Source organism: Triticum urartu, chromosome 3, assembly GCF_003073215.2.
Source record: "Triticum urartu cultivar G1812 chromosome 3, Tu2.1, whole genome shotgun sequence".
Taxonomy (NCBI): domain Eukaryota; kingdom Viridiplantae; phylum Streptophyta; class Magnoliopsida; order Poales; family Poaceae; genus Triticum; species Triticum urartu.
The window spans coordinates 265065634-265093245 of NC_053024.1; the positions used below are offsets into that span (position 1 = coordinate 265065634).

The window sequence follows — 27612 nt, forward strand, 5'->3', positions numbered from 1 at the left end:
TCCATTTTGAATAAAAAAATGAAAAAAATCCATAGTACTAGTAAATTAAACTCTGAAAATAGGCTGTTCATGCCTTTGTCAATGTATATACAACCGAGCTGGAAGGAAGAGGATGATGTAAAAAGAAGGCACGAGCTCAAAATCACTTGAATTGACCAAGCAAGTGGACATGTGCAGTTCTCACACTAGTACTCCCAGTCTGCATATAAAGTTTGGTCAAAGTCAAACTTGGTAAAGTTCGACTAGCTTTATATTAAAAAATATCAACATTCACAATACGAAATCCATATTTTCAGATGCACCATGAAATGTATTTTCATATTATATAGTTTTAATATTGTAGATGTTCATATTTTTTAATATAAATTTGGTCAAACTTTGTGTAGTTTGACTTTGACCAAAACTTATACGCGCAGTAAAAAGAAATGAAGGGAGTAACATGCAACCACCACATGTAAAACAAAAAACATGCAACCACCGCATGTAAAACAAAAAGCATGCAACCACCGAATCATAGTTATGACATTTCCTTTTTGTCAATATGATTTGATTTGAACCTGAATTTTCTCTTTATTCGTGTGCCCCTTTTTACTACTTATACGTTGATAACAAGACGAATGCAACACTTTTTATTTAGATCAGGTGACAAGTAGGTGATACTTGACATTACAATAAGCCCCCACAGTGGAAAAATGGGTAGGCGTCAAAATTTGATATCCACTCATCTTGAAGAATCTTTGGGCTAATTTGTCCAAGCCAGTTATTTCACCATCAGCCTGAAAGCAAAAACAAACAGTAGTTACATCTTGAGCAATCCATAGAAAATATACAACTATAATACTAGCTTGTCAATATCTGTTATCCACTCAACTTGAAGAATCTTTTGGATAATTTGTCCAAGCCAGTTATTTTTGTTAGAGTAATCATATCCTATATACCTAAGAGAGTCATCCTCTTAACTTATTTATCTAATATGCCACCTCACCATACAACTATGAATGGGATAAGGCTCATCACAACATTCAACCATGCATGGGAAAATGTTTTCCATTCAATTATTCTACTTATATTCAATAAATATTGTTACAACTATACATAATAAAATATAAGTTGTGTACTTTAATTTTGGTTTTCATATTATCAACCCAAATTTTCATCAACCAATTCCTGCAGCAACGCACTGGGCATCCTCTATTATATATAATATAGTCATGTACACTTTGTATATTTCCCGTTTATAAGGGAACTCAAACATAGAGCTTTGCCAATGTATAAGGGAACTCAAACATAGAGCTTTTCCGTTTATAAGGGAACCAATTCTCTCCTTGTGGGAACTCTCCTAGTGGAGATTAAAGCCTCCTCTTGAAGGGACTTCATGGGAGTACAAGACCTCCTGAGGGAGAAAACTCCGTGGAGTACAAGGCCACCCTTGTGGTGAAGGCTCCATGAGCACAAATCCTCCTTGTATTAGGATTTGGGGAAGAACTCTATCTTGCTCCCTCCGTCTCTTGTGGATGGCTGGGATCAAGGAATTATCCATGTGTATCTTGCGTTGCCACTTGTGTGTTGATTTGTGCTTGTTTCCCTTGTGTTTATCACCTCTTTCTCTCGTGTTCTTCACGTTTTCCCTCAAATCCAACTCCAAGTCGTGAAGACCAGGCCACCCCTACGGGTTGCCCCGGATCAACACCCGGAGATACCCCTAGACACTCCGGCCCCAAGCCAAGAGCGCCCGGAGAAACAGCCAAAGCCTTCGGGCCATGTGCCTTCACCGAGCCTCTAGGAGACAGCTGGAGCTTCCAAGCCAACCACCCCGTACACTCCAGACCTTGGAGACTCCGGGTAACTGCCTGTGTGCAGCTTTTAGGCTCTTCCCTCCTTCCCCCTTCGTGGGATCCCCACCTCCTCTACAGGGTTAGCAAAGATTACTAGATAAGAGGGTGACTGTCTGTGTGCAGCTTTTGGGCTCTTCCCTCCTTCCCCCTTCGTGGGATCCCCACCTCCTCTACAGGGTTAGCAAAGATTACTAGATAAGAGCTTTTGCCATCTACCTCCCCTAGTGGCATTCCTCCATTGTGGAGAAGACTCCGAGGAGCACAAGGCCTCCCTTGTGGAGAAGACTCAGAGAAGACTGCACTGGAGTACAAGGCCTCCCTTGTAGAGAAGACTCCATTGGAGTACAGGACCATCCTTGTGGTGAAGGCTCCCATGGGCACAAGAACTCCTTCCATGGAGAAGATTCTGCATGTGAAATTCAAGACCTCCATCTCTTCGGATTTGGGGATGAACTATTCTTCGTTTACTTTTCCCTTTGATTGTTGTTTGGATTCAAGTGCATCTCTTGTATTGACCTTCGTTAGCTCGAGGCTTTTTTCCGTTGTCATTACTAGTGATTCCTCGTGTTTTTCCCCGTGTTCTTCATCATATCCACCTCCAATTCGTGAAGATCGGGCCACCCCTACAGTTTGCCCTATACCAGATGGTCTCCAAGAAGCGACTTTGGAAAAGTAGTTTTGATCAGTACAATGTGTGTTGGTGTTTCGCAAAATATATAGCACGGAATAAGTATTTTCTAGAATCAGCCCATGTTATTTTCATGTGTCAAAAGAAAACTCTTACAAAAATTTGCACAACAGAAGCTGAACAAAATTGGCAATACATCTACAGCAGCAATATCGCAAATTATATGCCTAATTTACACCCCATTATTATTACCATAACCGTTGTAAATAGCACACCTCTTCTGTGAAAATAAAAGAACAGCAATCTTTGCATTCTAACCCTACGAAATTCGCACTTAAATTGCTCTGGCAACCAAACAATCTGGTAAGGGCTACATTCTGCTTAGTAAAAGTAAGTAATAACCAGCCCGAACTTGTCACATTATGCACTACGAATAGTTGAATACTATTCCCAGCAAGAAAAACATAAGAAACTGCTTGCATTCATTCCCAAAGTCCTTTGGGGTTTGAGCAACCTTTGTTGTACAAATTCGTGAAAAACATGCGTGCATATAACATATAACAGGAAAGCAACAAAGCTAAATGAAGCATGACAACAATTCGAGATATTCTGTTCTTTTTTACTTTTCGAGTGGAATTGAGGATTTGACCTATTGTAGGTATGCATGTTGGACTTCTGGTTTTGATATGGCATGAAAGTTCATCGTTATAAGAATTAATGAGATAATCAAATCTGGTTAACATAAATCATGTTCTTAGCTTCACGCATTGTTGTGTTATGCATGTGTTACCACAATGACCTGTACGATGAAGATGCCAAAAGATGGACAAAGGAACCTGCTAGGTATACTGTGCTGCTATCTCGCGCATCAGGCTTTCAGGAGCTGCAGAAAAAGAGTGTAAAAAATAGTAACTTATGATAAGTAAGCTGCGGGTGCAGTCACATCATTTGGTAAAGTAAGGGTTATCCTGAAGTTGATAGAAGATACCTTCTATACCACCAGTGAAATGCTCAAATTGGCCCATGGCTTGTCTAACAAACATCTCTACACCGCTAACAACTTTCACTCCATGTTCTTTTGCTTCTCGTAGAAGCCGGGTAACTTTTGGGGCATATACCGCATCAAACACTACATCATAGAACCTTAAAGCTTTCTGCAGATCCAAAGGGAGAATTCCTCAAATACACCGAGGGGGCATGTTAAAGATGGAATGAAAGATTAAAAGGAAAAGGATCCCCAAATTTAATTTTGTTAGAATGAAACAAGTTTGCTTGCTTGCTCGTGTGTGTGTGAGAGAGACCTTCGGAACAGGAGTGCCATCAACATTTGGGTACATCCCCAATGATGTTGCATTAGCGAGGATCGTCCCTTCTTCAGGCCTGAAATTTTCCAGGTCGGCTAACCTCAGGGCCTGGCCACCAACTGCATTGGCAAGAGTAACTGCCTTTTCTGGGGAAATGGAGAATATTTTCAAATTACAAGATGTATTACGATACGGACATCATTCATCTAAATGACCATTTGGCTTACATCGAGTATGGACCAACAAGAGATGAAACAAAAAGCAATCATGTAAGAAAATCATACTAACTTTAAGATGGTATGGTATCTAGCGCAAAGTAGGTTCACTGCTCAATACGGTGTAAAGTGAGCCCTTTTAGGGAAAAAAAAGGGGGAGGTCTTAATCCTCAAACAGTTCTGAAAACAAAATTATACATCTCTACTATTAAAGGGGAGTTTGTTGGTTTCACTTACATCGCTTCCACTCCTCAAATCGATACATGCCACCTCCTATCGACTTTTTTTTAAACCATGCAATAACCCCCATTAATATTTTTCCAAACCAACTCAATACCACTCTCACTTTCCGCAACCCCCATTGTTTACTCACTTCGCACTCCGACAAAATTTTGCCACATTGTGCTTTGAGTATTTGAGTTGCGGTTCCCGTTTCCTAACGTGTTTCGGCTACTTAGGGACGGTTCGACATCAACATCACCGCCGCTCATCATCGACAACAACCACTTCACCATTTTGACACCATACCATAAGCAAGAATCGGTAACCTCATCTTGGTATCGTGACACCCCATTATTATACAATCTTGCCATTTACATTGATAACCACCATAGCCCAATTTTGCGTATCTTACCCATCGAGACTAGCCTTTAAGTATTGCCGGCAACGTGACTTGTGCACCTTAGTGATCATACTTTCCATAGCATACATACCATATCATCTTGGTGCATATCTCGGTATCATCTTTTGGTGTCATAAAGTTGTCATCGCATACACAATTGCTATCTTGGTTCGTGAAGCATTGCATGAGAAAAGAGCTCAAAAGAGAAAGAGCCAAACAAGCTTTTAAGCAAAAGGGAAACATAAGCAAAGAGCTTTTAAGCAAGAACCATAGCATCATACTACATTAAGATTGTCATACTAGATCATCTTGGATCATATCATTGAAACACCATACATAGAGCATACTTGGGATAGAAGTCGTTGCATTTTTGCTTAGTAGGTTGTGCACAAGTCTTCGTATCCGCCTATTATGCAATCGTGCTAGCATCTCTCTAGTGTTGTGCAACAAGAGCATTTTCGTGGATTTCACATTTTGGCTCACTCCTTGGTTGCACGACCCCATTTATCTCTCCGTGTGTGAGTTCCCGTGTACCATATCTTGCTATTAGTCTACTTGTTGCATTTGCAAATTTGTGAATCTTTTCCAACATTATTGAAGCTCACTAACAATTGCATCAAATTTTGTGCAACCATCCTAACCGAGCTCCACCATAAGCTTTTACTTGTGTAGGTGTGAGAAACTGACAAGAATTGGTACCAATTGTGCTATTTCCTTGTTCCACATTTGAGTGATCATTGATCCGTCTTGACCGCAACATCGGTCAAGGTACATTTGGAATAAGTTCTTCTCTTTCTCCCACTCACATATTTGTTTAGAATGATGGATAGGCCAAGCACTTCTACCAATCCACTCTTCATTGAGCAAGACGACGACATGTCCTCCTACGTCACAAAGAGCCACCTCTTTGGTGCACAACGTGCTTTGCATCAAGAGCAACAAGCAATGAACGAACACATCAACAACCTCGCCACCGACTTGCGACTCTCCGAGCAACGTACAAGAGACTATTTCGACAACAAGCTCGACGACCACAAACAAGAGAATGACGCAAGAATGGACGAGATTCGTGCTTTGTTGCTCAACCGCTCTTCTTCCACTTCATCCTACTCAAGACGGAGCCGCTCAAGTCGACACTCCGATGACACCATCTCCCGCTCAAGTACTCCGACATCGAATACTCTTTGAAGTGCCGCGCGCCAAGATCGTCAAGCAAACCGTAATCCTCTACACGACAACGACTCTCAAGAGCAACGACACCGTCAAAACCAAGCTACTTTTGCGCAAGCACGAGAACGGCAACGCCAACGCCATCAAGAAGAGGAAGAGCGAGCGAGACTACATCAAGATGAACAAGATGCCGAGGCACAACGTCAAGAACAACAACTACGTGAAGCTCAAGCACTTGAGGCGCAACGTGCCTTCGAGATTCAAGTCGAGTCGTAGCCACGCGCAACCGACAAGCTCGTGAACAACAAGAAGCGCTTCGCGAAGAGGTTCAAGAGAGGATTTTTCAATCAAGAGTGCATCGTCAAGTTCCTCAAGCTCCTCCACAAGTTCGACAAAGCACCTCAAGTTCACCAAGAACAAGAAGACAATGGAAATCCTTCAAGACAAGAGCAAGTTGAGGGAGACAATCCTCCTCATCAAGGATGTCATCACCCTCGACCCCAACACAATGAAGAGCAACGATACGGCAAGCTTAAGTTCACCATGCCCAAGTTCAATGGAAGCAATGATCCCGAAGAGTACCTATCATGGGCATTGAAGGTTGACAAAATCTTCCGCTTGCACAACTATGAGAAAGAGAAGAAGATCGCGATGGCAACCCTTGAGTTCCAAGACTACGTCCTCATTTGGTGGGAACAAGTCATTGAGCGCCGTGAGGCAAGAGGTGAACCACCCATCACTACTTGGGCGCAAATGAAGGATGTCATGAGAGCACGTTTCGTGCCAACATACTATAACCGTGACCTCTTCAAGAAACTCCAACTCCTCAAGCAAGGATCCAAGAGCGTTGAAGAATACTACAAGGAAATGAAGATTGCCATGATACGAGCTAATGTCACGGAAGATGATGAGAAAACTATGGCACATTTCTTGAATGGACTCAATCATCCTATCAAGAAGATCGCCGACTTCCAACCATACTCGAACCTCATCGAGCTAGTGCATCAAGCTACCAAGGCGGAACGTCAAGTGCAAGATGACTTCAAATATGCCAAGTTCGCATCCAAGACCTATGGTTTCTCCAAATCTCAAGTTTCAACGACTCCAACACCTCCTACCTCAACCAAGCCATCTACAAGCAACGGCGACAAGTCAAGTTACAAGAAAACTTCGACAACCTTAAGTCATCCTCCTACAACAAGCAACTTCAAGCCGTGAGCTTCGTCATCCTCTACCCCAACCGATGAGACCATCAAAACAAGTTCCTTCAAATGTTTTACATGCGGCGGTCGAGGCCACAAGTCCTTCGAATGCACAAACAAGCGCACCATGATCTTCAACGACGATGGTACATATGACTCCATGAGCGAAGGAGAAATGGAAGCCCTTGACCAAGTGGCCATGCACTGGCAAGTGAACGAAGATGAAGATGATCAAGTCTTTTGTGACAAAGATCCGAGCCCCGCTCTCGTTGTCTTCAAGGTCTTGACTCTTCAACATCAACAAGAAGACGACCAAAGATGCCATATATTCCATACCAAGGCCGGCATCAATGGAAGGTCCGTCAAGGTCATCATCGATGGAGGGAGTTGTCATAACTTGGCAAGTGAAGAACTATGCTCCAAGCTCCAATTGGCCAAGATGAAGCACCCACATCCCTACAAAATTCAATGGCTTAGCGACTCCGGCACTATCCAAGTCGAGCATAGAGTGCAAGTCTCCTTCAAAATCGGAGCATACGAAGACACAATGGAGTGTGATGTCGTTCCAATGTCCGTCTGCCACCTTCTTGGGCGACCATGGCAATTTGATCGAGGTGTCATCCACAACGGCCGCACGAACCACTATAGTTTCAAGATGAAAGGAAAGGAGTACGTCCTTCTACCTATGTCCCCAAGCCAAGTGATCGCCGACAAGCAAGCCACCTATCGTGAAGAGAAGAGTGAAAGAGCGAACCACCAAAAAGAGAGTGAGCACCACAAGCCAAAATTGAGTGCCTCCACGATGAGCGACAAGAACTTAGTTCTATTTACCACCAAACGTGAGATGAGAGAAGTGTGTGAGAACCCATCACGTGTCATGCACTATGTCCTTTTGTGCAAGGATGACGCACCAAAAGCTAACACCTCTCACAATCTACCGTTAGTGTTATCTTCTCTGTTGTAGGAATTCCAAGATGTTTTCCCCGACGAGCTACCTCCGCGTCTACCTCCACTACGAGGCATCGAGCACTGAATCGACCTCATCCCCGGAGCACCCCTTCCTAACAAGGCTCCCTACCGCGTCAACCCCGAGGAAACTAAGGAGATCCAATGGCAAGTACAACAACTCATCAACAATGGCCATGTACAAGAAAGTTTGAGCCCTTGTGCCGTCCCGGTAATCCTTGTTCCCAAGAAAGATGGTACATATCGCATGTGTTCTGATTGTCGTCCTATCAATGCTATTACCGTGTGGTATCGTTACCCTATTCCACGCCTAGATGATATTCTAGATGAGCTTAGCGGAGCCACCAATTTCTCTAAGATTGATCTTAAAAGTGGCTACTATCAAATATGCATCCAAGAAGGTGATGAATGGAAAACCGCATTTAAGACCAAATTTGGCTTATATGAATGGTTTGTTATGCCAATGGGTTTATCCGAAGCACCCGGTACTTTCATGCGACTCATGCATTTTGTTTTTCGACCCTATATTGGTGTATTTGTTGTGGTCTACTTTGACGATATTCTTGTGTTTAGCAAATCTCTCAAAGATCATGTCACCCACCTTAGGACCGTGTTGCAAACCCTTCGAAAAGAGCGCCTTTATGCTAATATGGACAAATGCCTTTTGGTGTTGATAAGCTTGTTTTCTTGGGTTTCGTTGTGTCTTCTAAGGGTATTCATGTAGATGAATCTAAAATCAATGCTATTAAAACTTGGCCCCAACCAACCAACTTGCAACAAGTGCGTAGTTTCCTTGGTTTAGCCGGTTTCTATCGTCGATTTGTGAAGGATTTTAGCACCATTGCTTCACCTTTGCATGCTTTGAGCAAGAAGAATGTGCCTTTTGTTTGGGGACCATCCCAAGATACCGCATTCAATGAGCTTAAGAATTTGCTTACTCATGCTTCCGTGCTTGCATTACCCAACTTTGACAAACCTTTTGAAGTTTATTGCGATGCTAGTGGTAATGGCATAGGAGGTGTGTTAACGCAAGAAAAGCGCACCATAGCGTACTTTAGTGAGAAACTTTCTGGAGTGCAACTCAACTACCCCATCTATGACAAAGAGCTATATGCTTTAGTGCGAGTTTTGCGTGAATGGGAACATTACCTTCGCCCTCATGAATTTATCATTCATACCGATCATGAAACGCTTAAGTACCTTAAGGGTCAAACTAAGTTGAACAAGCGTCATGCTAAATGGAGTGAATTCATTGAGTCATTTCCTTATGTCATCAAGTATATCAAAGGCAAGGAAAATGTCGTGGCGGATGCGCTTTCTCGTATATGCATGCTTGTTACTCAACTGGAATTGAATGTCATAGGCTTTGAGCACATAAAAGACTTGTATGCGCATGATCCTACTTTTGCTATTCCATATGCCAAATGTTTGACGCATACATCTTGGGAACGCTATTACATCAAGGATGGTTATCTTATGAGAGCTAACAAACTTGCATCCCCGAGTCTTCTCTTCATTTGTTGCTTTTGCAAGAATCTTATGGAGGACTAATGGGACACTTTGGACGCGACAAGACATTCGCTACGCTCTCCAAGAACTACTATTGGCCCAAGACGTCCCACGATGTCTCACGCTTCACCACCCGATGTTCGACATGTCGCAAAGCTAAGTCCAAAGCTCAATCTCATGGTCTTTATACACCCCTTCCAATTCCTTATCACCCATGGGAAGATATTAGCATGGATTTTGTGCTTGGTTTGCCTAGAACTAGAAATGGCAAAGATTCCGTGTTTGTTGTTGTGGACCGATTCTCTAAAATGGCTCATTTCATTCCTTGCAACAAGATAGACGATGCTTCACATGTTGCAAACCTTTTTTGTAGGGAAATCTTGCGCCTACATGGAGTACCAAAGACGATTGTCTCGGACCGCGACGTCAAGTTCTTGAGTTACTTTTGGAAGACCTTATGCACCAAGCTCGGAATCAAGCTACTATTCTCCACGGCATACCATCCACAAACCGACGGCCAAACGAAAGTGACGAACCGAACACTCTTCACTCTACTACGCGTGTTGATCAAGAGGAACATCAAGGAGTGGGAAGAGTGCCTACCGATCACCGAGTACGCCTACAACCGCGCAAGACATTCGACTACCGGCAAGTCCCCCTTCGAGGTCGTCTGCGGATTCAACCCGTTGTCCCCATTGGACATTCTCCCTCTACCACTACAAGAACGCGAGTGAACGAGTGAACTATCTCAAGAAGATGCATGAAGATACAAGGCACACCATCAAGCGCCAAGTACAACGACTCGCGACCAAGCTCAACGTCAACAAGCAACCCATGATATTCAACATTGGAGATCTCGTGTGGCTACACCTTCGCAAGGAACGCTTCCCCAACGAACGCAAGTCCAAACTTCTACCACGAGCCGATGGACCCTTTAGGGTGCTAGCACGCTACAACAACAACGCTTACAAGATCGACCTCCCGCACGACAAACACAACGTGAGCGACGTCTTCAACGTCAAGGATCTCTCGCCGTGCCATGGTGATGAAGATTTCGATCCGAGGTCGGATCTTTCCGGCGGGGAGGGGGGGAGATGATGCGGAGCATCCCAAGGTCATCCCCATGGACCTACCTACGCCCCCTACGACACCACTTGGACCAATGACAAGAGCCCGAGCAAAAGCTATCCAGGATAAGGTGAACTCGCTCCTCTCCGAACTACCACTTTCTATACATGAGACATGGCTGCTACCTCAAGCGGAAACACTATGTGTAATCATGTACTTGGAGGAAAGCCAAGGAGCAACTACATCCAACGGACAAAACGGCGAGGACACCAAGTGCCAAGGACAAGAAGAAGAGCTGCCACTGAAGCTACAGCCACCGGATGACCGGTCAGCGCCGGACGTCCGGCACCCGAAGCCCCAGCCTGCCCAGGCCCCGGCCAGTGCAAGCTACAACGAGCGAACGTCCGACGTCCCCGCACCCGAGCCAAAACAGCGGATGTCCAACGCGACCGAACGACCGGCCATCTTCGAAAATCCGGTGCCACCTCCATCGAGCCAGAAGCAGCGGAAGTCCGAAGACTGCCGAACGTCCGAACGCCCACGAGCCACCGGACGACCGTAACCCACCGGACGTCCGGTACCTGTCTGCGCACAATTTCGGGCCCGAGGCCCATGTACCCCTTCACTTCGCCCCCATTTGCACTAAGACTATAAATAGACCTCCTCCTCCTACTAGATAGGGTTAGCATAGGTTTAGCTCATTTGAGATAGAGCTTTACTCATCCATCCGGATCTACTCCATCGGGAGAGACCGCTCCCTCTTCGGAGAAGATCCACCTTGGATTCAAGACCCCTTCATGGGATGACCCCTCAAGACCTCCTCACGGAGATGAACTAGTTACCGTCTGTATCGTCCTTTGTTGGATTTGGACCGTGTGATCTCTATGGGTACTTGGATCTAGCACATGTGTGATTGTTTCTTGTTGATTTGAGTGATTCCTCCCCTTCCCCTCGTGTTTTCCCCCTCGTGTTCTTTGTGTTCTTCGTAGGATCTGCTCCAATCATGAAAGATCGGCCCCTAGGGTTTCCACCCTACATCAGCACGGGTATTTAGCTAGTTTACATATGTGCAATATTTACGCACAACTTTTCATCCATATCTTACCAACTGTGTTGTACATAACATAGACAAATATGTGGATCAAATAGAGAAACTTTTTGGTTTTTGGAGCTATAAATTCATCCTTTTGTGTAGCCAATAAATTAATGTATTTTTTAATAAAAACTTTACAGATATGTAGAACACATCCATGGAGAAAAATTGGAATTTTTTGAAAGTTCTAAATATATTTTTCGTATTTCTCAATATATTTTTCATATTTCCCAAAATATCGGGATCCATTGAGCCCGGGAGCTAAATTGCTACAAGCATCTAGATGAGGATTGCTTGACTGTTCCAAGACCTAGTTCCAAATTAGCGAGGATGATATAAGAGAACCGAGTCATGGGAAAGTCAAGTAATCCGAATAATAAGTTGGATGCAAATTAGTTAGAACAAACAAAGACATATCGGGGATGAGGCTGGCAAAGGTGGGACGTGAAGCGTTGATACCACACGAAAGGTGTTTGTTTCAAACCGTACCGAGAGCAGTGTAGCCTGCTAACATGGTTAGATCGCAATGGAACGACGAAGCTAGAAGGCTGCTTGCGGTAAACCTCTTCGTCAATGGTGACATTGACGAAGGTATTCTTGATGTCTAGTTGCCGAATGGCTCAACCGTAAATCTGAGAACGGTTGGGGAACTGAACTAAACCTCAATTGAACCCGCATGATCAATTTGGGCAAACCGAACCTAACTAAACCTCTTTAATTTTTATTTAAACCCAAACCAAACTAAACCACGTCCTCACTCCACCTAAACTAAACTGAGCCGATGGTTGAAACCATGGTTTTAGCCAATGGGTAAATAACAGTTCCATACCATGTTGCCTCCTACGTTCATGGCAAATGGCCTGGTGCTGCTCCCATCTCTCTGCCTTTGTGAACAGCTTGTAAAGGAGTGGTTGAGTGCGGCAGTGGTCGAGCAGAGCGATGCACCTCAGGCGCCGACGCCGCCCGTTCTTGTCAGTGCGGTGGGTCGTGCATGCGCGCGGCCGCCGTCGCACCTCCGAGTCCTGAGCTGAGCATGATCTTCAGCTGCTCCCACGAGGGTGTCGACGCCGCCGGCGCCGCTGGACGACTCTCCTTTGATGCGGCACTGCGGTTCAGCATCGCGTGGGCGGGAACGCCGAGACGGGAAGAGGTGGCGGCGGCGGCTATAGGAACAGGGAAAGAGCGAGTTGTCGAGCATACCCACGAACTAAAAAGCACCGATACGGCCAGAACTGCCGATTTGCCGTCCTGATACGGGGGGACACGGGGATACGCCCGGATACGGCTGGATACGCGTATCCCGCAGTATCCCATCTTTTTCGAATTAAAAAAAGAAATAAAATCGGGATACGGCCTAGATACGACGTGGACACGGTGGGGACTCGGCAGCCAGCCTCCAGTGACCATGCTGCTACCCAGTTATCTTCCCGATAGCAACCATGGTCGAGCAGTTAACCTCAATGGCTGCTAGCAAGGAAGGAGATCTTGGTAGAGAAAGATGGCAAGGCGGCCGCCAACAAGGAAGAAGCTCCGGCAGGAAGAAAGATGGGGAGTGTGGTGGCCAGCGAGGAAGAAGATTTGGGCGGGAAGAAGATGGGTGATGCAAGCTGCCGATTTGGCGGCGCTGTCGTTTCCTTTCTTCACTGGCGGCTAGAAAGGGAGTACGAGAATGGGAGGTTGGGGTCGGCTGGAGCAGCTGGAGTGCTACTACTAGTCTAGGGTTTTCTGAAATTGGGCCTTACATGGGCTCTAAGTGGACGGACAACTACATGGGCTCTGAGTGCACTGCTCTCAGTCTTTGAATAGAAAGGAGACAATATATATCCAGTACTAAAAAAATTTCTCATTACATCTTAATTCAAATTTATTTTTCTAAATACTTCCATATCTATTTTTCTAAATACTTATATACCCCGCCGTATCCCCGAATGGCTGTTTTTGGAAAATGTCGTATCCCGTATCCCCGTATGCGTATCCCCGTGCTTCCATCCCCGTATCCGTGCTTCTTAGCCTACGAAGTTCGAACCAATCTCAGGAACCGGTTTGGAACCACGGGTTGAGCTTGGTTGGAAATAGAACGGTTCAAGCCCATACCTGATCACACCCACCTATTATTCACATGAAATTGAACCCAACCAAACTGTTAGCAGATACAATCCATTAGCGACCAAACCAAGGAAGCCCACTTGATTAAACTGAACCAATACACCCGGTTATACGAAAACCATCCCCAGGTTTGGTCAACCGCGGTGATGGCAAGACTAAAGGTCTCGTCATAGTCGACCCACCGGCTAAGCCTTTGATGATCCAAAGCGCTTTGTACCGAGCGAAAGGAGCGACCACCTGCCCTTCTAAAGCAGCGCGCTTTGGTCATGGTGTGGCGCCAATGAGGGTCCCGAGAGTACTGCGGTAGGACTTGGCACATGTAAGACGACGGCGATCTCAATGGATGATTAGACAGTTCACCAAGACGACAATACCGTCCTTTGCAAGAGACCTCATGATGCGGGTCAATCCTAGGACAAAGCACAAGAGCACCAACGCGAACCGAGCATGAAGGCACGAGAGTGGCGTCGCCGGAGGCAAGCTTGACTGTGACAAGCCTGACCGCCAAGGAACTCGAGGAAGAACATCCAGAGTTTGAATAATTAGAGGCGTCAAACACAACTGGAATAGGTAGCGGGGGGCTAGGCTTGGACGTGCATGAGGGGGATGGTAGCAACGCCCGAGTGAGGACATGGTGGAGAGGCTGAGAGCACGTATGGTGGTTGCGAACTCAGCGGCGACAGTCATGGCGGGAAACCATGCTAGGTTGGATTTAACTAATTTGATATCATGTGATAGAGAAGCTTGTCCAACATCGTCTGAGATGGTTTGGGCATATTCAGCACAGGCCTCCAGAAGCTCCAGTGCATAGCGGACGGCTAAAGCGTGCGGAGAATGTCAAGAGAGGGCGGGGTAGACCGAATTTGACATGGGAGGAGTCCGTTAGACCTGAAGGATTGGAGTATCACCAAAGAGCTAGCTATGGACAAGGGTGCGTGGAAGCTTGCTATCCATGTACCATGAGTTGGTTGCGAGATCTTATGGGTTTCACCTCTAGCCTACCCCAACTTGTTTGGGACTAAAGGCTTTGTTGTTGTTGTTGTTGTTGTTGTTGTTGTTGTTGTTGTTGTTGATATCATGTGATAGAGAGCTGGGGAACACTGCACATGGCATGATGCACACGCAATTGGTACAACCACCATACAATCAAAATAACATATTGTTAGGAGGATAATCTAGGGTTAGGTGCAACTAAAAGCTAACTATCTATATTGCTAACAGTTAAATTTTAACATGAAGCTCAATAAGAGGTGAAGATATCAGGAGAAGGGCGAAATCACGATAAACAACGATCCATTGCACTAAGGTTGGCGCGCTCTAATCATAACACGACATGGCACTGGATTTGGTCGTTGGGAATTAAAACATGGGTGCAACCAATTGCTCTGTGCAATAGAGTTGGATGCTTGTCAGGAAGCCTAGTCAGCGTCACCAAGGGATTGGCGACAATGATAACATGTCCCGACCCTTCATTTTCCAAACATGTGGGCCCAAAATATCAAGACCGTATGAATATGAATTTCAAATCGGATAAATACAAATCTTACCATAGGTACGATTTGCTACTACAACTCTTGCACCCTTCTTCTTTGCCCCATAGGCAATTGCCTTAGCAGCACCACCAGCACCTACAACAACAATAAGCCTGCCAGACAATGGTGACATAGCAGCATCCTTTGACCCCAGACCTGTGGAACATAAATCATGTGATATTTGTGCATGACTCCCAAATAACTGTTAAAAGGGAATCGATTAAGATTGCTAAAACCTCCTATGCCATCCTCAATAGCAGAAATTGCTCCAATGTAGTCTGTATTGTAGCCCACTAATTTGCCATCTGATTTCCTAACTATAGTGTTTATGGCACCTATTGACTGCAGATTAACACAACAAAATAGCAGGTCAAACAAAGAGAAAGTGGAAGCTAATTAATGAAGTAGACACAAAAGAAGTACAGTGCATCCAGGTACCTTAGCAACAGCATCATGTTCATGGCAACAATGTACTGCATCCACTTTGAAAGGAAGAGAGCAACTGCGTTACACAAAGTCAAATGGTGTAAAACAAAATTGCTCTTGTGAAATGTGCCAATGAAAAGGGCTGAAATGACTTTCTAGAAATTGATTTTATAGGAGTGCAAGAGTTCTGGTTTTCTGAGGTACTGCTCGTGTTATGTGGGGTATTCCCTACACAAGGTGCAAAGCCCAACCTGGGGCTGGTTAGGTTGCAGAAGAGCAAGGGCATGTTGCCCTTCGAGTTGTCTTCTAGTAACTAAATTTTCTAAGCTCCCTAGGAATAGAGCGCACACGGTGTCCGGCATTCTTTTGCGAGGCGGACTCCACAGGTCCGCGTGAGGTTGCGAGTTGCAGTTGCTCTCCCTTTGGGGTGCTCCCGGCCGTCAGTGGGCGAGACATGCGTGTGGAAAACACTTTCTGTACTCTCAACCTTTCCTCTGAAATCTCAACCCCTTCCCCAAGCTCATCCCCTCACCTCTCTCTGGATCGCTGATCCCCTTCCTCGATCAGGGTATTACAAACATCAATGTTTTTTCAAGCAATGGGTTGCTGAAAATTTGGAGTTATCTATCAGTCCATGCATTTTTATCTATTTACTTTTTGTGTCATGTTTTCTTGTAAATTTGAAAGGTATAGCCAGGACCTAGCAATACATGGTTACCTTGCTTGGTGGATTGTAAATCTCAAATGCCTTGGTAGGTAGTAAGCTCAGGCACACATGGACAGAGTTACTGTTCAATTCTTAGCATGACTAGCAAGGCTGTTATCCTGGAGTTCCTATATCACAAGTGATCCTTTTGTTATGTCGAAGTATTGAATTTACATCTTTAGAAAATCAGTTCTTTTTTACGTACAGTAGCAAAGAAGCAGGGTCTGTCCTAGAGCTACACACTCTCCACAAACAGTCTAAGAGAAATACAATCATTATAGATTTTAGAGAGAGGTACCTACTTAATTCTTCAGTGCTTCATATCCTAGCGTTCTTCTTATGCTTAATGGTTTAGATTCTGATATTTTGGGATGATCTGACTCATACTTACTGATGAAGTAAACGATTACCTTCCCTTGATTTCCTTTCTTAGTTCTATTCCTTGATGTTGTGTTCTTCATCCAGTCTTCGTGTTCTATATTGTGCCAGTTCAAAAAAAATTTATTGTACATAACAGAAAACTTCAGTATTTAGCACCCGTTTGTGTAACTTTTGCTGGATCATCGCCTAGTTACTAACTAAAAGAATAAGAGAAGTGATGCATGGTTTTAAATTACATGATATATTTATAGTTGATGCTCTATAAGAATTTTTTACCATGCATGTATGTAACTTTCGCAAGAGTCCATCTTTCAGATTAGATTCATTCCAATAAATGAATAGTGTGTCTACACATTCTTATTTATGAATTTAAACCAAATTTAACTCCATGAAGTATTCTACATTAGTGCTCTTACTTCTTACTTCTATTGGCCGGAGAATCTCGAAATCCAGGTGAACAATGAACTACAAATAAGCAAAAATACTTTAAGGAATTCCAGGGCAACCAACAAACAAGATGGCTCATGCTGTTTTTTTGTCAACTAACGTACCATGAATGAAGACACGATCAACCGTAAGTCCCCGATTCCTATTGTCAACGATTTGTTGGATGAGCTTCGAGATGTGTGCTTTTTCACTAAGCTCGACCATCGCTCTAGCTACCATCAAGTGTGCATGCACCCCGATGAAATCGCCAAGACAGCCTTCCATAGCCACAATGGCCATTATGAGTCAACTAACGTGCCATGAATGAATACACGATCAACCGTAAGTCCCAGATTCCTATTGTCAACGATTTGTTGGATGAGCTTCGAGATGCGTGCTTTTTCACTAAGCTCGACCATCGCTCTAGCTACCATCAAGTGTGCATGCACCCCGACGAAATCGCCAAGACAGCCTTCCATAGCCACAATGGCCATTATGAGTAACTTGTCATGCCATTCGGCCTGACTAATGCTCTGGCGGCATTCCAAGCTTTGATGAATGATATCATTCGACCATTCCTCTGTCGATTCGTACTTGTATTGTTTGATGATATATTGGTTTATAGCTCATCCTGGTTAGAGCACCTTCACCACCTACATGCTGTTTTCCAGGTTTTACGCCAACAAATACTCTTCCTTGTTGGATTAAACACCTGGTGCAGCCAACACTGAGTCAGTGCCTCAGTGGATTCAGCTCTACGGGACCGCAATGCCTTCCTCCAGGATGTCCGGGGACACATCCTGCAAGCCCAGCAATATGCTAGAGTTATATGATGATAATCACCGGGAACTCTTGTTTGAGATGGGAGAATGAGCTTGGTAGTGACTACGCTGCAGAACAGTAGAATCCTTGGCAGAGCATGTGCACGGGAAGCTCGCTCCCACATACTATGGACCATTCAAGGTATTGGAGCGTATATAGGGTCAGTAGCATACCGTCTGGAACTCCCTCCAGGTACAAACCGACATGATGTCTTTCATGTTAGTCTTCTGAAGAAATTCCATGGTGACCCTCTGGCTAAGACCTCCTCACTGCCTCGTGTGGAAGACGGCAAGGTGATCATGCAGCCAGCCAAGATCCTCGGTGTAAGCCTACGTCGTGATGTCAAGCATGTGCTTGTTCAGTGGGAAGGTACAGCTGAAGATGATCGCTAATGGTCAGGCTGCAGCAGAGCAAGGCAAGTTCCCTTTTGAGTTGTCTTCTAGTTAGGATTGATCCCTAATGGAATAGTCAGTTCGTACTTGAATAGTTTGATTGAGTATATGCAGGTAAGAGTCTGAATTCTAGTTGTGTTCCAAGTCGAGTCACGTGTAAGGCTTCAACGAAGGTCTGGTTCCTAATCTCCTGTTGTCTCCTCTACCCCGTTACCTCTCTCATAGCAGATGGGGCGTCACCTGCCGGCCAGCAACTCATCTGCCCAAGAGTATCTCCCCCGGCACGGCATAAACCTCCTATCTAAGAACCATAATAGCTCGTTCTCTAGTTCACTCCTTGTGTTAAAAATGCTTGTGTTAGCTACCTTGCACAAACCACGCAGATCAGTGTTTATTAAGCATGCTAAGAATGTTTGAACTTGAAAAAGGAAAGATGATGAAAAAACACATTAAAAGGGCAAAAGTGGGGATATGCATAGCTAGTGATACAGTTATACAAATGCACAAGTGAACAATTATGAGATCTGATGTGGTGGGAACCTCTGATAGATTTCTCAGTCTTTCAGGGATTATTTCCAATATGCACAGCCACGTGCTCATCAAGATCATAGCAAAATAATCATTTCATTCTAAGCAATCCTACAGATTAGTAATGTATTCTTTTTCTACTTTGCTGAATTAGAATTAGTACCTAAATCCTGAAAAATCTGGAGATGAATATGTGTCAAGAAATCTAGCAAGATCGTCTGCCAGAAGTGGAAGATAAACAGCATTGTATCCAACAGACTGTAGACATTTATTGTGCAAAATTGGGCTCTTGCTCTGCTTTACTGGGTTGGCTATAAGACCAAGAACTTTTGTATCAGGTCCTATACACCTTATATTGTAAATGTCCAATAATTCTTCAAGTGTTGGTTGCCCAGATGCTGATGTCTTAGTAGCATCAAGTATTCCAAAGGTAAGATATCCACCAAATTTTGGGGATAACACCCTTGACATCAAACCTCTCTCACTCATCACCAATCCAATCATAGGCACCTGTCATTTCTATTAATCAGTGAAATGGCAATGTATAGGCCGGCATGAATTAATAAATCATGTAACTTAAATCCTTAGCATGTAAGTGCACATCAGATTGCAATTAGCCAAACTGATGTTTGGCTTCTTATCAATAATATCAAGCTTTAAAGCCAAGATAAATGAATAATAAGATCGAAAAAATAGCAGATTATATCTTTTGGTCCCCAGATTTATTTTCTTCACCCAGGCCACAAAAATGCAAGTTTTCACGAAATTTGTACGTGCAGAAAGTACAGACATTACCATCAGTAATTTTAAAAATTTGGCAATTATATCTTTAGCCCGAGAGCATATGCCGCTGGGTGCAAATCTAAATTAGCAGAGATAAAGGATTATATGAAACAGCTGTTGAGTACCTTAACTCTTGTTCTCTGTAGGATATTAATTCTTTCAAGATGGAAAGTGCTAATTTGCTGATTATAAGTAATAGTAGTTGAGAAAATAGCAGAAACTACTGTCATTATCACTTGAATTTGAGAAAAAAAACTGTAGAACTAATTATATTATGGCATTAACACCATGGACGCTTATTAACTTACAATTACTAAATAAGCATACCAATGGGTTAGAGAGTAGTGACATGTAAATATGTGATTATTGACTATTGTAATTCAATGTCCATGTCAACTTTGGTAAATATGGTATTTACGACGATCATACCAAAATATTTTGATAATGCATTTATTATTACTAAAAGTATTGTATTTACAAAAAAAATGATACCGTATTTGCCAAAATACCGTGTTCAGCAGACAAACCGGATGGACACAAAGGTAGCTAGTTAATAAAGTAAGGACAGGGAAAATTTCACAAATTAAGACAGCTAGCTTGTTTTTCTTCGATATTCTATTCTATATTGAATAAACTATTATTTGAACATACAGGGAAATGGACCAACTAATTCTTGCACAGTACATACAGGTGGGTGCTGTTCATCTGGCTTAACTGAAGCACAACTGTAGAGATTCAATTTTTTTAACAGCAATGGGCCATAGTTAACTTTCAAGTTCTACGGAGCACATCTTCAATATTGAGAAGGCCAAGTTCAATCAAAAGACATAAGGACTGAATATACAAGACAGACACAAGTTTCTGGGAGGAAATAGTGAAATCTTTCTTGGATTCTAGAAACTGTCACTTACTTGGCAGTGCACCATCACTTGGAACATCCTTGACACATCAACAATGTCTGTAGCAGTTGTTGCAACTTTAACTATGTCAGCTCCAACTTCTTGTATTCTGGCTACAAGATTTGCAAGCTCCTCGCAGGATGGGGTACTTTCATAATTATGTGAAGAAACAATAAGTTTACACTTATCTGGCTTATTACCAGAAAGAAAATCAACAAATTTGTCAGCAACCTGCAACATAGCAAAATATGTTGGCCATGAGAGTATCCATATGATTATCTAACACACCAGCTAACAAATCTAGTAGCAAAACCATTGTATCATCAGTGGTAGAAAGAGAACAAAACAGAGTTTCTTTCCATATGTAATACTTGTTTTTTTTACTAATCTACGTTTAGGGACAAGTTTAATCATGAAATGTCTTGTGCAAACTAACATGACATTGACATGTATCCACAGAATTTGTCCATATTGCATTATCCAGTATTCACAAAATGGTGAGCATCAGAAAATTTCCAATGTGTAAACAAACCTTTAACTCGATGTCAACATAGTCTACACCTAGTTCCATAGCTAAACAGAGTGTTTCAAATCTAGTGGCATCATCACCATCATAGCGACCTCCTTCCCAGTTAGGCCTGCAAAAAACAGACACATATGCACAGCATTTATGTAAGGCATCATGGTGCTTAGTTGTACAGTGGAAATTAGTTATATTTTGCAACAACGAGCCACCACGGCAATACAGTCCAACAGGTGACTCGGTAAGGGACTGGAGGTGATGGCTTAAACGACAATGAAACGGCTTTACTTAGACCTTTTCCTAAAGCTTGGCAGGTGGTAGGAGCTAGGGCCCTACCGGATCTAGGGCGTAGGTTGTAGGGGAAGGAGGGGGAAGGGCGAGGGCTGGTGCGCGGCGGCCGGCGGCGTGGCGCCGTCCTTGCGACGGGAGCAGCCGCGGCGAAAGCAGGAGGCGTCTAGGGTTTAGGTCTCCCGGCTCCCTAAGGGAAGCCGAGCAAATATTGATTGCTTCTTGCTTGATTAGATTGATACATCTCCTCTCCTTATATAGAGAGGTTTACTTGAATCCTAAGCAAACGATCCTAATACGATAAGATAATTGGGCTAAGCCCCTAATTAAGATACTTGGGCCATAACCCACTGGGCTAAGCCCTATGCCAGTCATAACACTTCTCCCCGCCTGCACAAACAGCTCGTCCTCGAGCTGTAAGGTGGGGAAGCGCTTGCTGAACTCCTCGAGGTGATCAACCAGCGTCAAACACCTCCGCGACAGCTGGGGCGGCAAGGTCGGCGGCGACGGCGTCCTCCGGAATGTAGTCTGCAACCTCCAGGTAGAAGAGTCGCGGGCAGGCGTGGCCGGGCGTGTAGGGCTCGTCGCAGTTGAAGCACAACCCTTGGCGGCGACGCTCGAGTAGCTCGGCCGAGGTGAGCCGGCGGAACGGGCGAGCCGCGGTCGCAGCGAGGGGTGCCGCGGAAGACTGAGCAGGCCAACCCTGAGCGAGATCTGGCCAGGGTAGCGACCCAGTGGCCCGGGACGGTGACTCCTGCTGGACGGCCACCGCGCGGCGCTCGAACGCGCAGGCATAGTACATGGCCGTCTGGATATCCTGGGGTCCCCGAAGCTCCACGTCCACGCGGATGTGATCCGGAAGTCCACTGACAAAGAGGTCGGCCCGCTGCTGCGCCGTCACGCCCGACGCGTGGCATGCCAAGGCCTGGAAACGGTCGGCGAAGTCCTGAACCGTGGAGGTGAAGGGAAGGCGGCCTAGCTCCGCCAGGCGGCTCCCGCAGATCGAGGGCCCAAAACGAAGGAGGCAGAGCTCGCGGAAGCGCTCCCAAGGGGGCATGCTGCCCTCGTCCTGCTCGAGGGCATAGTACCAGGTCTGTGCCGCGCCGCGGAGGTGGTGAGAGGCGAGCCAGGTGCGCTCCGAGGCGAGGGTGCGCTGCCCGCGAAAGAACTGGTCGCACTGGTTGAGCCAGTTGAGGGGGTCCTCCATGCCGTCATAGGTGGCGAAGTCGATCTTCGCGAACCGCGGCGGTGTCTGGGTCGGAGCGTCGTGTCGAGCTGGCTCGGAGGTGCGGAGCAGCGAGGCGGGTGGCGCCTGGTCGGAGTACTCCGAGTAAGGACCCGCGGAGCTGGATGGCCCGCCGAACTGCGAAAACAGGGTCGGCTGCTCCGGAGCCGTGGTGTAGACCGGCGATGGCGAAGACCCAGCCGCCCAAGCTGGTAGTGGCGACGGGGAGGCCGGAAACCGGACCTGATGTATCAAAAGGCCGGCCGGCGAGGACGTCCCTGAGCTGGGCAGAGGTGGCACCGGTGGTTGCAGCGTCGGCTGTGGAGGGTGGGCGGGTGCGTCGGTTGCCACGGGGGAAGGCGGCTGCAGATGCCATAGGGGAGCCGCAGCTAGCGGCGGCGGCAGATGCCATAGAGGAGCCGCGGCCGGAGTGGTCTCGCCGGGGTGCCCCGCCTGGAACGGCAGTAGCGGCAGCCTGGTGCAGGCCGGCGCGCCCTGGGCCGGCCACGGCAGCACAAGGGGAACCGCCTGGAACGGCAACAGCGGCTGCCCGCTGTAGGCAGGCGCGCCCTGGGACGGCCACGGCAGCGCAGGGGAGCCCGCCTGGAACGGCAGCGGCGGCTGCCCGCTGTAGGTAGGCGCGCCCTGGGACGGCCATGGCAGCGTGGGGTGACCGTAGGCGGCGATCGACGCAGCCGGCGGAGGTGCATACGGCCCAACCATATACTGGTGGTACTGGTTGAGGTGGAGCCCTTGGACGGCCGTCACGAGATCCCGCAGCGTGCTGGTCATCTGTTCCGGCGTGAAGACGGCGGTCGGCGGCGGCGCGGACGTGATGGGTGCCGGCGGCGGTGAGGAGCCCGCGGTGGTGACCGGGCCCGACAGCGTGGAGACCCCGGCGGTGGTCATCGGGGTGGACGTCATCGGCGCGGTGGTCATCGGCGCGGAGGTGGAGGCGGGCAGCGACGGCAATGGTGTTGACGAAGACATGATCGGACCCAAGTCTCTAGTTACCAAATTGGTAGGAGCTAGGGCCCTACCGGATCTAGGGCGTAGGTTGTAGGGGAAGGAGGGGGAAGGGCGAGGGCTGGTGCGCGGCGGCCGGCGGCGTGGCGCCGTCCTTGCGACGGGAGCAGCGGCGGCGAAAGCAGGAGGCATCTAGGGTTTAGGTCTCCCGGCTCCCTAAGGGAAGCCGAGCAAATATTGATTGCTTCTTGCTTGATTAGATTGATACATCTCCTCTCCTTATATAGAGAGGTTTACTTGACTCCTAAGCAAACGATACTAATACGGTAAGATAATTGGGCTAAGCCCCTAATTAAGATACTTGGGCCATAACCCACTGGGCTAAGCCCCTATGCCGGTCATAACAGCAGGCCTCTGCTGCACTTTGTATTTAGAAGATTGCAATATGATTATTATATAGGAAGTTCTTTTACTATAGTCATTGTTGGTTAACCCCATTCTCCAGATCACTGCCATGGCAGCGTTTTCGCCTAGTATCTTTGTTAGCGTTCCATTTCTTCAGAAATAACGCCCGGTAGGCTATGTATCGGCCTAGCCGGTTTATTTGCTTTCTGTTAGAGTATTTAGCGGCCTCAACGAGCTGGTCATGGGATGGCACAGAGCAAGGAGCGGGTCAAGGCCACAGTAGCCGGGGGACTAGCGCCACTTCTTTGTACTCTGAATAAATAGCGGAGAAATACAGAAAAGCAGCAAGTCAGTGCGCTAAGCAAAATCTCGTGTGTGTTCACTGTGTTCATCGCGATCCAACTGCAACTACAGTCGTCTCCCTTAAATCTACCAAGTTCAAGCTTTGTCTTTCCCATCAGTTTAAACTCAATAGTTTATTGGCCTCTGTATGATGTACATGAATCATGTTCTGTGTAGATGCTCTATGATGTACACAAAATGAACTGCTCTTATGATGCAGTGGTGGCACAACAATTGGGAGTTATTGTTTGATGAATTTTCCTAAAAGCATTAGTTGATTTTTTGTGTGTAGTTTTCCTGATTCCTGTCATGGGGCCATTGCCACAGGGAGCGAAAGCTAGGTAGCGTACAATTGTTACTTCAGCACATGTCTTCTTACTATTAGTGATTTCAAATTTAAGGGCACAATTAGATGCTTAATTAGAATTTTTCTTGCGAAATATGTCATTTCTAAATAATGATGTTTGATCGATATATGATATGACCGCAAATGTAATAGTTCTTCATGAGATTAGTCAGTGACATCCAAGGCCCTTCAAATTTTCTTTCCCAGGGTCAGATCTGCCTCGGGTCATAATTGGTCCACAGTTGATCCTTGATTATTATTTTTGTGGTTTTTGTATCAGGTAATTCGCGTCTTGCATGAATTTGTATTTTAATTCAGTCGAACTGTACCAACTTGGCAGTATGCTTTTGAATTTAGTATCATAATCATCCACTTATTAGGTGAACAGATTGACTTTGGGGGGATTCCACAGTCCGTGTGTACCTACATACTCGTTGTTTAAACTGTTTTGGCAAAGCACTACATGTGCGGGGAAAGAGCGCAACTGTGCCATCTATAACAGGCTTGTTAGTTTCTTCCCTATCATCTTCAAGTGTCACATAGTTGTGCGTAAATTCCTGACATGGTCCTGCTCCAACAGAGAAGGATGGTAAGATATCAAGTTTGGTGTTCAAAATAGTGTTGACTTCTATGTTGTTTCATTCTGAATGACACCAAAGACCCAAAGTTACTCATGAACTTTCTTTCTTGTCCATGGCCACTACAAGCAAGTGTTGCATCAGGTACGTAGTGTTCTTGCCATGCTTGAAGCTCTGCAGGAATGATCCAACTGGTGCTACCCATGCCTCACTGACCACCAGCATTAGTTCGTTCTATAACCACAGCTCGTCGGAGCAGATCGGCAACATTTGGGGCCTGTTCTGCTGTTTCAATGCAATCATTTGCAGTTGATACTTAGTTTTATGTGTATGTTGAGATCTAACGTTAAATCATCATCAGCTCTATGGCAAGCATTAGCATCCTGTATTTTTTACAAACAAGAACAAACTACTGTTTGTTGTTAACTATTTAACTAATTAACCTGACCAGTTATTCACAGCCTCCTTGTATAAAATGATTTAGCAAGCTAGCTGGACATATGAAATTGTTTGATCTTCGCATTTCCGCTGGCATCCTGCTTTTTTGATACCTTTCATATGGTGCTTCATATTCTTGTCAATGCCATAATTTTACCACCACTAGAACTAGAATAATTAGGCTTCTTTTCATAATTAATCTCAATGCATATGACTCACAAGCAATGATGGAGGAAGGTGCTAACTGTTTTGTTGTCAATGCCATAATTTTACCACCACTAGAACTAGAATAATTAGGCTTCTTTTCATAATTAATCTCAATGCATATGACTCACAAGCAATGATGAAGGAAGGTGCTAACTGTTTTATTAAAATTTATTTATTTTGTACCTGTTGCAACGGACCCTTTTGCTAGTACTCCCTCCATTACACAATATAGTGCGTCCGCGTTTCCCAAGATCCAAGTTTGACTGTAAATTTAACCAACGAGACCGATTGCGGCGGGGGCAAAAATTATACCACTAAATTCACATCGAAAATACGAATTCAGTGATATAATTTTTGCCCCTGCCGCAGTCAGTGTCGTTGGTTAAATTTACGGTCAAACTTGAATCTTGAAAAGCGCGGGCGCACTATATTGTGGAATGGAGGGAGTATCAAAAAGTGCATGTTCGTAAAGGACTTCTACCATAAATGTGTTTGTAATAAAGTATAATCTTTTATTTATTTTTCTATTTAATGTGTCTAGAAAATTTTCTGTCAGGAAAGCTTGAGATCACAAGGTTTTGGTTCTTGCATCGAAACTGATTAGGAGGGACCCTAATAAGGTGCTGCATACGGTGCTTGGTGACGTTCCCTCATGTGCGAGATTGAGCCCAAAATTTTCAAAAATCAACTTTTTAAGTTTCAAAAAAAAACTGAAAACAAATACACAAGTACTTAGATAGCTATATTAGATGCGCGTGAAATTTCATCACCAAATACGTTTTGATTTGAGCTGTACCAAAAAAAATCATGTGCTTTTATAGTCATGTGCTAGAAATACGTGGTTTTGTCATTTTTGTGTACCTCGCTCAAAAAAGTATTTCACCATGAAACTTTGCAGACAAGTACTCCCTCCGTATTAAAATATAAGACGTTTTTTGACACTAGGGAGTAGTATACATCCATATGTATGTGTGTGTTTTTCAGAATTTTTCAAAACCTAAAAAATTGTTTTTTGAATTTTTCAAACCAAGGGCTCCATGGAGCTCCAGCTCAATTAGCAATTTCCGTTGTGTGAATATTTTTTTGCTAACTAATATATGGTGAGGTGTTAAAAAAACCAACCCAAAACTAAAACAACACAAAAGCTAGGATGCACAAAAGCAAGCAAGGGAACACTCCAGGCCGGTGAGCAGCATCTGCGCGCCCGTTCCGAATTTGATTATTCGCAAGTATCTGCACGCCCGTTCCGAATATTGCAACACGGACGCGAAATTTCAGAACAACCAAATCGGGGATCGAGAAGCAGGCGAAGAGGAGACCGAACCGGTAGGTGACAAGGACGGGGAGTGGGCAGCTGTGGAGCAGACGTGGAAGGTCCTCCCGCGGGCGGAACCCCTCGATGTAGTCCAGTCGGATCTCGACAAGGTCGCCCCCTGCGGCCGCTGCGGCCGCCGCGTCGATCTTCATCTCCTCGACCGTCCGCCCCACCAGCGGCACACACAGCAGCGTCATGTCCTCCTATTTTTTCTTCCTTCACGCTCCCGATGCAGATGCGGGCGATCAGTGTGGGGGTTGGTGTGAACTGCACACGTACGCGACTGGGAAGCGAGGGTGGGTGGAGGACTGGAGGTGTGAAGAAAGATAGCACAAAGGTCCTAGGGTTGGTGGGGGTGAGGTTGGT

General features: G+C 45.3%; 1 protein-coding gene across 3 annotated transcripts; it reads right to left on the reverse strand.

Annotated features, from left to right (window-relative positions):
- Nucleotides 1-498: 498 nt before the first annotated feature.
- LOC125543787 (bifunctional 3-dehydroquinate dehydratase/shikimate dehydrogenase, chloroplastic-like) lies at nt 499-27612 on the reverse strand. 3 transcript variants are annotated; one of them, XM_048707255.1, is made up of 11 exons: nt 27256-27612; nt 21146-21251; nt 20626-20844; nt 19095-19441; nt 15689-15752; nt 15496-15592; nt 15266-15406; nt 3765-3913; nt 3452-3617; nt 3263-3346; nt 499-776 (listed from the first exon to the last, which is right to left on the reverse strand). In XM_048707255.1, exons 1-10 carry the CDS (start codon nt 27441-27443, stop codon nt 3303-3305), a joined length of 1521 nt encoding a protein of 506 aa, XP_048563212.1. In that variant the 5' UTR covers nt 27444-27612; the 3' UTR covers nt 499-776; nt 3263-3302. The 3 variants fall into 3 exon arrangements, with proteins under 3 accessions (XP_048563212.1, XP_048563211.1, XP_048563210.1); XM_048707254.1 differs by having other exon boundaries at nt 3300-3346; nt 15487-15592; XM_048707253.1 differs by having other exon boundaries at nt 15487-15592.